This window comes from Lygodium microphyllum, chromosome 11 (genome assembly GCF_053477565.2).
Source record: "Lygodium microphyllum isolate KBCC chromosome 11, Lygodium_microphyllum_v1.1.10, whole genome shotgun sequence".
NCBI lineage: Eukaryota > Viridiplantae > Streptophyta > Polypodiopsida > Schizaeales > Lygodiaceae > Lygodium > Lygodium microphyllum.
In genome coordinates this window covers 108,641,885-108,658,289 of record NC_141145.1, presented here as the reverse complement: position 1 = coordinate 108,658,289, position 16,405 = coordinate 108,641,885, and the positions used below count along the sequence as shown (strand labels likewise).

At 38.9% G+C, this 16,405-nt stretch overlaps 1 protein-coding gene across 1 annotated transcript; it reads right to left on the bottom strand.

Moving 5' to 3' along the window:
• Window positions 1-10,023: 10,023 nt before the first annotated feature.
• LOC148029211 (histone H2A-like) lies at window positions 10,024-11,858 on the bottom strand. Its single transcript, XM_087687981.1, has 3 exons — window positions 11,719-11,858; window positions 11,075-11,283; window positions 10,024-10,688 (listed from the first exon to the last, which is right to left on the bottom strand). Exons 2-3 carry the CDS (start codon window positions 11,261-11,263, stop codon window positions 10,470-10,472), a joined length of 408 nt encoding a protein of 135 aa, XP_087544107.1. The 5' UTR covers window positions 11,264-11,283; window positions 11,719-11,858; the 3' UTR covers window positions 10,024-10,469.
• Window positions 11,859-16,405: the final 4,547 nt, after the last annotated feature.

Sequence of the window (16,405 nt, the reverse complement as noted above, 5' to 3'; positions counted from 1 at the left end):
TTGGAAAAGCATGTTGAAGTAGTACATGTATTTTTTTTGTGATTTGGATGCATTAGGATAGAAAAAAATGAAAAAAAACAAAGAAAAATAAGCAATAAGGTTTATGTTGTCATAACAAGGCAATGAGGGTTTGATTTATTTTCTAATTTGCGTTTTGGAGTTTATTTTCTATATACAACTCTCATCCTCTATCCATAGCTTTGATTTGGAGATATGTGCGATACACCATAACTTGAATCGTGTGATTCGAGTGATTCATTGTTGTATCGGTAAAAATCGTGCCACGTTCGGCCATCCAAGTGATGAGGATTCTAGGCCGAGTCCCAGAATCAACCCTCGACATTCCTGTATTCGACCATTCAGCCCACTACCACTCGAACACCCACTGCTCGGCCCGTCCGAATAGGCCAATCGAACCAACTTGGCATTCAGCCCACCTGATTCGGCCCTCGACCGTGCCGACTCCGCCCAAACCCCACTCGAATCGAATTCACCATTCGGACCAACTTTGCATTCGGCCCACCTGACTCAGCCCTGATCCATTCAGCCCAAACCCATTCGAACGAACCATTCAGCCCGCCAGTCAATTCAGCCCACTACCGTCACCCATTCGGCCCTTGGACAACCACATTCAGACTAGTCGAATTTGACATTTGGACCAATTTCATTTAGCCCTCGGCCATTCGAACGAACCGAATTGGGACATTCGGTCCCTATAATTCAGATCTGCCATGCTGAATTTGGATTTTTTCAAATATTTAACCTATAGACCCCAAAACCGACCCAGAGACCATATAGAGCCGAAAGCACACCATAGATCTATCACTAGGCTAAAATCAATAGCAAGTAGTTCAAAAGTTAGCTACAAATGGTCCTTCAAATCGCGCATGGTGTTTAGCGTAACGGCCCTGTGAGCTAGGGGGACTACCCCGGACCCCCACAGAGGGGGCTCTCTGCACCTCCCCTAAGTAGGCTGGAGAGAAAACACACGCCGTGACAGGTCCTCCAAATTAGATCCTAGGATAGCAATGGCTCTGCACACACATAGACTCTCACTTGAAAAACAACAACCGAAAGCCCATACCCGAATAAACAGAGACCTTAGAACTTCAGTGGGTCAATGTAACCAACAAGAGCAAAAAGAACACACCACAAAAACATGTATAGGTTGCATTCGGACTACATCTAGTCAAAGCGCAATGCAACAACATCAAGCTACAACTAAGAGGATGACTAGACATGATAGTCCTAACGATAGATGCACATTGAATGACATTGCACAGTCAACCCAAGACATCAGTAGAGAATCCACATCTAGTTGTGTGGTTGGGGACTCAAAGGCATGTATCAAAAGTCTTGAATTTATAAGTCAAGATGTGGGAGATGAAGACATAGTACCACCTACTTATCTTAGGGTCAAACTCACTGCAAAAAGAGAGCATAGTGTTGATGCTCTCATCGATGAAGGAGCAAATTTGAATATCTTGACCTATGAAGCATGGACCCTACTAGGCCAACCAAAGCTCACACCGACTAATGCAACTCTTAGTCCTTACGGGGAACACCCACAAGAACTTATAGGGAAGTGCCAAATTCTTGTAACTATTGAAACTGAAAGCTTGCCTATCCTATTCCATGTTCCTCCAAATATTGTTGATTGAGGAAAGGAAACCCTCCTAAGAAGACCTTTCAAAAGGACGACGAAATGTGAGGCTGCAACTATGTAGCACATAGGATACACTTAACACTACCGGGTATGAGAATAATCACAACCTTTAGTAAGGGTGATCTCCTCAAACCTCGAGGGAAAGGCAAGGAACATTCTGGCATACCAAACAAGCCTAGTAACGAGAGCGAGGACTTGTTGAAAGAGTTTGTACAAGCGCATGTTGAACAGAGAAAACCGGTGAGCAAGGCTTTGCTTGAAACAATAAGGTCAGGAGACAATGCCAAGGACAAGCTTTGGACTTACAAATATCATAGAAGACCACAAAAGAAGCCCAAGCCTTATAGACGAAGGTATAGATGAAGAGCCAGCACAATGCCGCAATGGATATCGGAAGCATTGCTACGTGCTCAAGGGTATTACGCAGGTAACTGATGGATTTGGGTGCCAAAAACCCTTGCTAAATCACCTCTGTCAGTTGAAGGCCAGATCATATCAAAAGCAAAGAAGCACAGGAGGAAATCTAGATGAAAATCCAAGTCTTCACTCAACAAGGTTGGAGTGACTGATCCCCTCACCATTGAAATCAAGAAACCAAACAAGACTATTCGAAAGGTAGATCCTTAACCTAGTGTGCCAAGTCCACCTAAGAGTCCCAAATCTCCTACACCCTCTTTCCCTAAACAAACACAGGAAGCACAACAGTAGTCATCAAGTGCAACTACTCAATCCCAATCTCTATCTTCATCTAAGCTTCCAAATTTCCAAGAGGTGGGACATGACAACACCCCTAATTCTCAACCTAGGGATATGCATGTGCAATCCACCATGGCTAGCTCAACTGATGCTCCATCTACACAAGTGAATGCTCAAAGGGCAACAAAAGATACGACCACTTCTAATCTACTTAAGGACTTGACATCGTAGTCTACCAATAGTAGCCAGTCCACTAAACTAGCTGCTACTGCTTCCAATCAAGAATCACAGCAACCACAGCCTTTGGCCGTAACAATGCCCCTTGAGAAACGTGTCCTTAGACATTCACATGCAGAAAAGGTGTTGCAAACCAACATCCTTGACATCTCCAGCACTTCCAAAGCCTAGGCTTGAGGAGAAATCTCTCAAAGATTTGGCCAAGGAGATGGCATATCTAACCAATGAACCAGAGATGAAGTGCCTAATGAATCTTGATCACAAGAAGCTGATAGACATCACACATGCATACGTCCATGTGGACATTGAAAGGCCAACATCAAAGCACACAAAGCTTGTAGCCGAACCCCTGACTTGGGACAAGCAACAACGTATTTGCTCCCACTATGTAGTAATTGCTCAAGAAGTCATAAAGGACATCCCAAAAGCGACAGCTAGAAAATTACACTTGATACCCTCACTCTATACTGCTCAATGTGAGACAAACAAGGAAAAGCTTGAAGCAATCAAATGAAAAGGGAAAGGACAAGGTGACTTTGTGCAAAAATGTCCAACTAAAGTTTGGCAACCAAAATTGGCCACCAACTAATGACACTCGTCAAGCAAAGGAAATCCCTTTGGGCATCAATACATGATCCCACATACGTTGCCCCGACCTCATTAAGAGTGTTGGCAATGGTCAATGATGTCCAGCTTTCTGCCCCCCACTGTCCAAAAACATCTCTTGTACGATAAACTTCTTTTAGAATAAGATCTACATGTGGCTAGCATGCTAGGAGTAGGGAGCATGGTTCTTGATGTCAACGCATGTCTTCTACCTCACTCAAGACCCTACAATCCTAGATCTCTATGCTTCCCATCAATACAACCCTAACTTCTTTAGTTGGTTTCATCCAAGCTTACCTGATAAGAATCTTAAACTATCTCTTGGTTCTACATTAGAGTCACCCAAACCTCCTAAGCAAGAGAAAAACATCTCTAAACACAACACCTACACTAATAAGAAGCAATGGAGGCATGTTCCAAGGGGTAAGGACAAGAGTCTAGAGCAAATATCCGACCAGGAGCAACTGCCAATGCAATCAGATGAGGGGCTAAACGAAAGAGAATTAGCTAAAGAGCTAGACTCTCCAAGGGGAGAGATAATTGTACCCTCAAAACCTAGCGAGGCTCTTCAACAGGCCATAACTATGTCCCATGAGAACACACTAGAGAAAGAGAATGCTGAGGCCCAACCAAGCACATCAATGGCTGGCATGGTTCAAGGTCTTGATTCTTTAAAGGATACACCTCAATTGCCCAAGAAAAAGAGGATAAAACAACGAAAACGACAGCAGATGCAAGTGGCGGTAGATGCCAAGAAGATTGAGACCAAGACCACTGAAGAGCTTGGGAAGAAAGCATTGAGTCTACCCACGAATGAACCCATCGCCATCTCTCCTAACAACAGTGAAACCTCAAACACGTCTGTATATTTTGATAAGTCAAAGCAACCATTACCATAAATGGTTGCTTGCAACACTCAATCCATTGACAAGAAAACTTGCATTGACCAATCAAGAGTGGATACAGCACTGTCACAACCTATACCAATCACATCCGAGAAGAACTGTGACATAATAGCCACAAAGCCTCAGGAGAAACATAAAAACCCCGAGGATATAAGCAATCTAGCATTGACCAATCTTACTCATCTAGGCGTGAGTCCCCCAACTATGCTAAAGCCTAAGGAAACTCCCTGAACCTTGCATGAGATAGCAACCAAGCAAGACCTCATTGAACATAGAAGTGTCACAGAATGCTTAACTGAGTTGGATACTAAACTCAAATTATTCACACGTGTCTACGTCCTTGCAAACATGGGTACATTCCCTAAGAAGTAGCTTGAGGAATACTTGTCATATCCTCTATCCTGGGAAAAGCACGAATATCTCAACGACCACTATGACAAGCTCCTATATGAACGTATGCAAATCATCTCTGACAAGGAGGCCGACAAACTATACCTAACTGTGGCATTCAACGAAGCACTTTGCCAACCAAATCTCTTAGAGATAGAGCAACTAAAGTGGCAATCAAAGGGTCCAAGTCAATTTGAAAAACGTTGGTTTGAAAACCACGCTACAATGGCCGACGAACTTGGAGCCTAGATTACGACAGTCTTAGAGAAGTGATGACTTAGACGAAACTAGCCAAGAGAACTCTCTGATTGATAAGATTCTCACTAAGGAGGAGCTACATGTTGCAAGTAGACTTGAACAAGATATCATGCTACTCTATGTTGCAAAATGTCTATTGATATTGAGTAGACTTCCACGATTATTAGATGCGTGTGCCACACTCCATTACAATCCTAAGTTCTGCAACTAGTTTTTATCTTCACGAAGTGACATGGATTCATAAATGTGTACATAAATAAACAATGAGTTTTGTGATTGTGTATAAATAATACCAACACACAAGCAATGGTAATCAAGTGTAAATATACATCAAAATCAACATGTACTTACATGTACTCTCACGAGTTGTCAAGTGGATACAAAATGACACATGTCTCTGTACAAAAGCATTCAACATCCAAGTCACCACAAGACCACCAACCCCACAAAGAGCTATTATAGAAAAAGCAACAAAAATACCAAGAACAAAGAGCCATGACGAAAGCCCCACTACAGGAAGAGAAAATCACCCCTACAGAAAGCACACATTGCATTTGAGCATGGCCCAAAGCATAGTCATTGGCTACTCTCTTTCTTGGCTAAACTCTACATCCGGTTCACTGCAATTGCTACCTCAATTATACCAATGTCTCACATGTTACAAAGAGGTTTGCAAAATCTCAAGTATATCTCTCCATTCAACAACTATTCTTCTAGTATCGAGGCTAGTAACACAATCATCTTTGTAATATTCATTTTTCACAACCTTTGAATCTCGACATTTCCCAATCCAAATGAAACGCTGATAGCCTCAATATATTATAATAGTTGTATTCATATTATCAAAAAAAATTTAAAAAATAAAAAGACACCCACAATCACAACACAACACCTAAGGGTCCTCAAATTAGGTACATCCAATGACCTTGGTCGACTAGCTCCGTCCCTAGTCCCCTAGCCCTTTACACATCCCCCACAATTGTTTTGGGCACATCAAGAGCAAGACGTACCTAGGGAGCTTGTCTCGCCTATGGTTAAACTTGTCACCTTGAACTATTTGCACAATTCTTTTTTGCACTCTATCTCAATAGTACCATTGCAATCAATAGTGGTAAGCAAGGCACGAAAGACCATGGAAAGTACACCATACTCTTTGAACAATACAAGTAGCCACCAACTACGAAAAGCTAAGGCATTAATGAGCTCAATTATGTCACATCGCGTTGTCAAAATCGCAAATGATATCTCAAGAAGCCTTCATGTGTACTTCTCCTCAACATCAACAATTTTTTCCACCCCATCGAACCCTTGCTTCATCCACCCATTGCTACGAGAAACCATACCAACAATCTTCTAACTACATAATATTTAAGAATGCACTTACACTCACATAATATATGTACCACAATATATACACAGTTTGGGTTCTCAAGTACAAGACAATACTCTCAACTTGCTTAGAGTTCATTGACTTGCCTCCCAAGCTAATCAAACTATGTCTTGTGCACAATAAAAAAACTAACACTACTCAAGAGAAAGACCACATATAAGAGGTTTTCAATTGCAAGTATTGCAAACTCCAATGAAAATACTATCAGCTCTTCATTAACACTCAACTTTAAATTATTATCCTTTATCATCTTACAAGCCCACCAAAGAATCATCATGTGCAAAATTCCCACAAACCAACACCTGTGTCAACCATCAATGCAATTCCCAACAATGAACAACCCTATCCCCCCAACTCCAATAACCCAACCACCAACCAAGGCCAATAACATGCCCCCAACAATCTTCATCCGCACCACCACCAAAACTTCCCCAAAGCAACCACAAATGTCCCTTCCATCCACATCTTCAATGCATACCAAAGCCTACTACCTACAACAGTGAGTACCATGAAACCGACACTCATCTAAGAGGAGAATAATATTAATCCTCTAATGAACAAAGTAAAAATTTTAAAAAATCTAAAGCAAAAGACAAAGCTAAGACAAAAGTAAAATGAAAAACTAAGACGCACCAAAGAAAAATCCAAAAACACAATAAGTGTAAAATAATCTTAAATCAAAAAGACAAATGCAAAAAAAAAAAGCATAAGTCAATACTTTTATAAAAGAACGCAAGCACATCAAGATTGTTTTTAATAACATCAAGCTCTCACTCGTACAAATTATAAAGATAAATGGGCAATTTTTTAAAAAAAAGCTAAAAAGATAAAAACAATAGAAAATAAAGTCTAAACCATAGCCAACCATATTTAAAAAATATATATAAGAATAGCAATCCAAAAGAAATTTAAAATTTTATATATAAAGTTGAAAAGTAAATGAAAAGCTCATTCTTGTATGTGACCAAAAGTAAAGCTTGAAACATAAACCTTGAGGATGAATCTCACTTAAAACTTGCACTTAGATCATGGAGCTACTAGAGTACTCAAAAGAAAAAAACTCAATCAAGCATAAAGATAAGCTCACTACACTCATAAAGATAAATAACACGTCAACAATGTGAAAGATAGCCATTAGTACTCAACTTAAAATGCTTAAATAATAAAAGATCCATAAATCCTAGCTCACCTCTACAATGATTTAAAAAAGAGTTCACAATTAACCAAGCAAACTTACCACAACACTTGAACTAAGACAATTACTATTAATGTACACTTAATTAATTAGTTATTTCTTACATTATTATTAATTATCAAGTTATAAAAAATATACATAAACTAAAAAACCTCCTTCATATGCTCATTTACACATCATTGGTTATCCAATTAGCCAAGCAAACTTACCATAATACTTATGGTAAGACAATTACTAATGATGAACACTTAATTAACTAATCAACTCTTACACTTATTAATTACCAAGTTGCAAAAAAAAGATATAAACTAAAAAACCTCCATTTACTCATTTATACATCTTTGGTTGTAAGATTCTTCCATGTTTACAAAAACTACAATAAGCTAAACACAAATGATATAATCTATCACCTATGCAAAAACACAAATGATATGATCTATCACCTATGCAATTCAAAGACTCACAAGGCTATTCACAACCATGATATCATTTTCCATAAGAAAAAGATATATAACTAGCCTAAGCAAGTGATTGAGATATACAAGGTGATCTTTTAAGAAAAGTATAGTTATACTAAACAACCTATAGTTATAGCTTATACTCTAGTAGCCCAAGTCCTTCCTATCATATTAAGCAAGATCAACTTACTTTAAAACACTACTAAAGCTAGACATCAACCCAAGTGCTTTTACAAGCTCCATTGATTGCACTATGGTAACAAATACAAGTGAGTCTTATGATGAGACCATGCATAAAGATGATAGTCTCTCATGGAACAAGGCTATGCAATCAAAGTTCCATTCATTATAAAGCAAACATGTATAAGATTTGATTCCTTTGGCCAATTGCTAAAAAGCATTACCATGCAATTGGATAAACAAGCTAAAAAATATCCCTAAAGACCACTAATCTACTTATAAGACAAAATTAATAATTAAGAAATTTAAGCAAAAATAATGTTAACTTCAAAGTCTTTGCTCTTATGATCAAAATGTCAACCCTTCACTTGATACTAACATTGATTATACAACTAAATCTTTATCAAATATTAAAACAACCTTTTCACATAAAGACTTATATAATAAAATCTATATACAAATAGCCTAAATGCTTTAAAGAAAAATATTAAAAAATACCTCATATAAAAGTTAAGAAAGAGTTTTATAACTTTAAGCAAACACCTAAAAATGATAATAAGTTCAATGCTTTTATAGACTCACTAAGAATAATGATATAAATCCATGTTAATACAAAAGAAAACTTATAATAAATAAAAAGACTCTAGTTCAAACAAGCAATTACACACACTATTACAACATTATTGATTTTTCTAAGCCAATTAGAAAAATAATTAACTTATCATGAGAGATCATATACTATATGGCTTATGGCTTAAAATTTTTATATGGACATAATCAATCTACTTAATACTTAACTTTCAATAGCAATAGGTGAAGTTTGACCCAACTTAATAAAATGCATAAAATCAATAAGTTTTTTATATCAATTTCTAATAATCATTTGGTTTGTTAAAAAACATAATTAAACAAGACTAAGAGTAATATATATATACATATACATATACATATACACACACACACACACACACACACACACACACACATATATATATATATATATATATATATATATATATATATATATATATATACACATACATATATACACACACACACACACACACACACACACACACACACACACATATATATATATACATACATACATACATACATATATACACACACACACACACACACACACACATATATATATATATATATATACTTGATTAATAATTAAGCCAAATACATTCTTTTACAACTTTTAGCCTTGAATACACATCTTACACTTATGGAACTCATTTACATATCTTTACTATTAAGGGGAGGTTGGGGGCAAGTGCCACATGGCAACCCCCAACCTCCCCACAAAGAAACACAAGGGCAAGTGCCACACGTCCAACACCCACCCTCACCACAAAAATCACACCTACCACTAGGACAAGTCTAGACACAAAGCACCTAGTCTTACACTTATGGGACTCATTTATATATCCCTTTAACACCCATGATGCATCAATACCTAACCAATGATCTAAACAATAAGTGTATAGATTTATATATTCCTAACCAATTTAAAAATAGCATCATGCATGGTTGCACTTGATATTATTATCTCACATAATATTCCTTTTTTTTAATGAGCCAAGCAAACTAAATAAAACATATTTACAAGTGCTTACAAACAAAATTAAGAGGAAAAAATCATGCTAACAACATCATCATTTGGAATTATTATCTACATTCAAAGACTAAAGCTTCAAGTACTTTATCACATAACATTCCAATGCAATAACATCTTATAGAAATGAAAATAGTATACCTTATTGTTTAGAATGAGATACCAATGATGCATCAATACACTTTAGAGACATTCGATAGAACACTAAGAAACATATTAGAATATGATACCTTTTAAAAGTGAGGCCATTCTATTTAGTAAAGATCTTTAACATTAAGACAACCCTATCTTCATCTTCTATGGAAGATGCATGTTTTACAATTAACAAAATATAAGTCTACAATACTAAACAAACTCTTCTATGTAGCTAGACCACTTATTACAAATATTGAATAAACCAAACATGATTTTGTGACTAAATAGACAATTGGTACAACCAAACATAGTAGTATGGTGCCATGGATCACCCAAGTATGGTGCCATGGATCAAAAGCTCACATAATGAGCCACTTTACCAAGTAGAGTGTGTACAAATCAATGTGACAAAAAATTTCAATGTTGTGCGAACCCTTGATATTCCATCCAAAAAAGCATACGACACACTAGGAGGCGGCAGGCATTAGCTGCTACATAAAATGAAGAGCTCGCAAACATGATAGGATCAAAAACTCCATCATCGGCATCTACATGCTCGAATTAGTAAAGATCCCACGTAAGGGAGGACTTTCATATACAACCGCTAAAAGCATCGCCTTGCGACGAGCACACAAAACTTATAGAACGTGCCCCCCTATGTCGCCATCCTGTCTGATTGGTCAATTTAATTACATGTTAGAGAGATTCTAACTACAAATGCTATGTTCAGAACTGCTGAGAAGCACTTTCCCCTTCCTTCGGAGCCTTCACCTTCTTAGGCAGAAGGGTGGCGTGAATGTTTGGCAGAACACCTCCATCGGCAATCACCACATTTCCTAGCAGCTTACTCAACTCCTCGTCATTCCTCACAGCCAACTGGATGTGGCGAGGGATAATTCTTGTCTTCTTGTTGTCCCGTGCTGCATTGCCTGCAAGCTCCAGCACCTGCATTGCCATGTGAGAGAAGATGAATAAACACACCATCTTGGATCTTCCACAAGTTACCAACCTTTCCTGAGACAAGTATATAGGCGCATAGCCTAACCTCCCTCAGGCTATTAGGCTTCCTGCGACGAATAATCGCTCCTACACTAGGAATCTAATCCTACCATCCGAGACATGCAGGCTCAACTTGACACCCTTGCAAACGAATCAAGCATTATCAAACGTAAAAGGCACACGCATTTGACATTACCCTCCGAACAACGCATACATGGAGCCAAGTACGCGCACCAATCACCCGCTCTGTACAACCGACATTAGACTCAACAAGCCAGAACATAACCAGGACATCTCAGAGAATGGAGAATCAATCGTATCAAAAGATTCACCTCAGCCGCAAGGTATTCCATCACAGCAGCCATGTAGACGGGAGCCCCAGCCCCCACACGCTCGGCATACTTGCCCTTCTTAAGGAATCGAGCGATTCTCCCCACTGGAAACTGGAGACCAGCCTTTTGCGAACGAGACACCGACTTGGCACTCTTCGGCTTGCCTCTTCCGGCTCCGGCAGCTCCCATTGCGTAAAATATGGTAAAGCCTGTCACAAAAAGGGACCGGATCAAACAGGGAGAGGAACAAGAACCGTCTGAAAGAGCAAGAAGGTGAACGAAGCGGAAACGGCAATTCACTATGATCGGCAATGCGAATTCACTATGAAATCGGCAATGCCAAATCACGAAGAAATAGTAATTCACAGAAACGCAGAAAATGCAGGCACACGAAGGGAAGGGGACGATCACCACAAGAAGCAGAAATTTACATGAGAAGAGAGAGAGAGAGAGAGAGAGAGAGAGAGAGAGAGAGAGAAACACACACACGCACACACGCACACACACACACACACACACACACACAAAGAGCATCACCAGAACCTAAGGATAGGTAAGACAGACAAACCAACAGACAGAGAAAGAAGCCATATCAGAGACGGAGCGAACACGAACCAATACAGAAACGCGAAGAAAAAACGCACCTGCAGAGAGTAGCTGATCTGTGATCTTTGCAGAATGGCTGAGTGCAAGTCGCCTTCTTAGACGGAACACCTGCGCACAAGTCGATCTTATTTATAGGCTGCCATCGGCACTTACCTTTCTTCCCCCCAGTTTTCAAAATTCAATTTGAACACCGCCCTTCCCACTACATTACCATTTCATTTTTCCATGAACAATACATTATATGCAAGCCATTTCATAAAACCAACACATTTTACAAGCCATTTCATAAACACAATTTGAAGGCCAATTCCAACAACACAAGTGATTTAAGAGGGGCTTCCCACCCTCCCCTTTGAAACTCACAAAACCAACTTTTGCCAGGGGCAAAAATGGAACCGAATAGGGCTAGCTTTTGCAAAAGTTTGGAACTGTTCTATGTTGTCCAGCTCTAGAATTTGTAGCCCGTAGCAAGTAAACAACATGCTCGAGGATATATGAGCGTGCCTTTTCTCCAAGTTTTACCTTTAACATCCCATGCTTTGCATATGCAAGAAATATAACATCAGAAACATCCTATGCATTTGAACCATTTCAAGTGTCTTTTGGAAGGGGCCAATGGGAAACCCCTGTAATGAAGTTCCACATTTTTTTGGTAATGGAACAAGATTTTAGGGTATAAGAGAGAGGAGCACACTATTTTTTGCAAGTGGTTTTGGATGCGTGGACAAACCCACACATGTGTCAACATGTAATGAGAGAGTGAGAGCAACATGGAGAACACAATAAGTTTGAAGATGGTATCATGGAGAGCATTTCCTCCCTTGACTAGCATCTTAGGTAGACCATTAGATGTGCCTCCTCTTTGTCAACCCAAAGGGAGATATAAAAGGTTGTATCTCCAAGAATTATCGATCAAACCTCCATATATGTTGGAATTGTATGAAAATAAAGGAATGGATATCATGTATGAAGTTCAATTTCACCCTTTCTCAATGCTTGCTTTATCTACAAACAAATGGGGATTTGAAGGGAGTGCCCACAAAGGCAAGGATGGCATAAGAAGATTGTTGAAGACCAGAAACATCAATCACAAAATATGCCAAAGAAAGAAGAGGTTTTGCCCATGGAGGTCAACAAAAGCCTTGAGCTGCAATAAAAAGTAAGAAATTGTGCAAATCAAAAAACTACTTCAACTTAAGGATCAAGTAAATGCCATTTCATAATGTGAGAACGAGAATGTGCTTCCTACAAGAGCCTTGATGAAACCATTTGGCCACCATAAAAGAATCAAGTCAATACCAATCCATAATGTAAGAAGGAGAATGTGCCTCCTATAAGAGCCTCAAAGAAACCATTTGGCCACCACAAATGAATGAAAGGAAAAGAGATGTCTACCAAACATACATTTTCTATGGGTCTTTTCGATAGTCCATTTTCCAATATATAAACTATATCATCTATCTAGTAAGGTGTAACTTTAGATTAGAACAACACGACTTCTTCTTTCTAAACGTAGAACAATGAGGCATTCAAGAGGTTATCATCAATCTCAATTACAGGCTCTCCACTAGTCACTCATGATATGTGGTCTACAATACAGTATTGCATTCCCTTCTAAACCATTGCTAAGAAATCCAGCTCTAGTAAAAGTAATAGCCATCAAGTGATGCTTCTTGTTGCACAAGTCTTGTTTACTAAATATAAGAGATGTTGATGGTCAATAAAAATCATAAATGGGGTAAGCTAGAAGATAATGTCTAACCTCCTTAATTGACACAACATCCCCAATCCTTTTGTTTTTGTCAGTAAATGATTAATCTCTATATCATTGGAAATTGATGTAGAGACAATAACCCTTACATGGCTCTCTAGCAAAAAGTTTATAGCATTGTTTTCATATATTTATCCAGAATCTTGATAGAAGTGCTACACTTGGAACTATCATGCCTAAGACATTGAAAATCAAGCTCCAACCCATCTCTCTTTATGTCTGTGTGACTTATCGACATTAGCTGGATACAATTGTACATGTGTGTGTCATTGAATAAGGCAGTAGACTTGACCTAACCATAGTTAGATGATGGTTAGTCAAACCTAGTGTAACTTTCTCTTTCCATGTGTGACTAAGTGGATGAATAATGAGAAGATAATGAAGATGAGCTGAAGGCTCATGGTTCTACTCCACTCTCTATCTCTCCCTCTCTTGCAATATGGTATCAGAGCCATGCTAGGTGGGATCTCTAGAGTAGTAGGCAGTGAATAAGACCTGAAAGAAAGTGAAGATCAGGGCATTTTGAAGCACAGGTAGGTTGCCATTGTTCTTGAAAGGTAGGCATTGGTTCTCATTGTGATTCCCATTTGTTCATGTAATGTGCCCGCCTATTGGCTATCCAAGCACGTTTTAGCGGTCCATTGAGAAACGAATCTAAGCGTCGCCGCCCGTCGGCACTCCCATGGAATGTTCCAGGGCTTGTTACCTAGAGTTTTCCAAGTCCTCCTTGCAACGAAATGTTTGCAACCGAACCCACTAGGATTGCAGAGATACCTAATTTGAAGCAGACCCATGTCGCACTTGGTTCAAAGAGAATGGGAAATGAGAGCGATGCACCGCTCAACCTCTCTACTCGTAGGGCATAGTCACATTCCGGTCCCCTAAAACTGCATGAATCGGGTTCTAACTTAACAATACCTAAAGTCGAACGGCGATAAATCCTTGTAACAAGCCTCCCAGTTCTTTGGGACCACCCTGTCGTAGGATGGACCCATCGGGGATTCCGTCCACCCGCTTTCCTTGATAGCTTTAGTTTTCTAATTAGTTCATACCACATTTATGTGCGACATTTAAAACTAGCTTCATTAATTAAGCCTTTTAGGGCACAAGGTTTGTTCGCATAATTTATAGCACAAACATGAAAACAAAACAAGCAATACTTTTGACAAACAAGCTCCTTAACTTATCTTCAAGTTAATATTTGTCTCCTGCCCATACAGGAGAATTATGTATCCCTTCTGTCCAACAGAAGTACACAGTCCAAATCACATGGCACCATAATTTCCATCCTTTATTTACAATAGTATCTTGCAACATCCCAAACGTTGGGCTCACGGCAGTCTACAATTTCGTTCCGGTCTAGGAAAGTGGTGTCCAGAGCTCCACTCACCCCAACAGACCTAGGAGTCAAACACAACTTCCGTGGTTGGCCTTTTCACCACTCGACCTTCAGCCCGTGAATTGAGCAGTGCCTTCTCGAGATAATCTGCGGTGCGATCTTGGAGATGATCCACACGTGCAAATATCCTTCGTTAATTAATCCAATTAAGAATCAAGTATAATCAAGGCAATTAGCCCTAATATTATCTTCTAGGAAAACATTCATTTATTCCCATGGCAACTTGTCATTACAGACCCATGACATGTATTTACCATCAAACACAAGCACTTGGAATATTTATCCAAATCACAATGCAACAATCAGTTGATTGTAAAAAGCATTTAGGGTGTTGTTCAATCAACCAACAAAACTAATTGTATTTTTTCCAAACAATACGAGAATAGACGCGATAATAATTCTATTGCATATTCGCTCTCCCCCTTGGGATCAAAGAGCAATTCTATGCAAAATTTACTTAATACTTGTATGCACAATTCTTAATGTCGTTCTTTTTACGATTATGCTATTCATAACCCTTGATCGATTGCTCTATCAACGAATAAGCTATATGCAACTAAGTGCAATTAACTTCCCTTGATACATGCACTTTGCAAACTTCATCTTTCGAATATGTGAGAAGAATTCTATCATTTCCCATGACCTATAATCGTATATCATAGTATGGAGCCTAATGTATCTCATGCAAGATCAAAGCAAGCATCTATCAATTTAGAAATACATTAGTTACGATCGGAATCACACTTGGATTAACAATGATGCCTTCGCCCGAAGCTTCGTTGCTGGTTGTAGGATTGCCATCCACACACGACATTCTTCGCTTGGAGGCCATCATATGCCGCAAGTAGACTCAATAGGTTAAGAAGGTAGAATAGATTCGAGTTGGGAGAGCGTAAGAGAAGATGGCTAAGTCAAGGATCGAGATAGAGGGAATTGAGCTAACTCTCTCCCTTGCAGCCTCTAGGGGTAACTATTCACACACACACACACACAATCTCTTGGAGGATATACTTATCTCTACCTCTCTCTTACAGCCTCTCGGGGTCTCCTTATGCTCTCTTTGTGCCTCCCCATGCCTCATATTTATAATCATTTAGAGAAGAGGGAATGAGGCTGAGAACAAGAGTTCTTGGTGGAGGGACTCTTGGAAAACTCAGTGATCTAATGCTTAACTCATAAATTTGATGGTTCCATTGGTTCCAAAAGGGGGGTAAAATCCTTGGACAATCGTTTAGAAAGCTTTTAGATGACTCCTTCTTTCTCTCCCTGTTCGAAGTGTTGTCTATTGCCTATAGATTGTGATCGCGCCGTGCGCGATTTTGCCAATCACTCTCTCTTTTTTTTTATAAAATCTCTAAAAATAACTAAAATATTACTTGTGTTTTCTTTTAAATGACATCCAGTTCTAGAAATCTCTACATCTTTTTAGGATAATATCTAAAATATATAGACTATTGTAGTTTTGCCCAAAATCTAATATTTTGGACCACCCATACTATACATATTAACATTAGTGATTAATATGGCTCATAACTCTCGTTCACATTGTAACTTC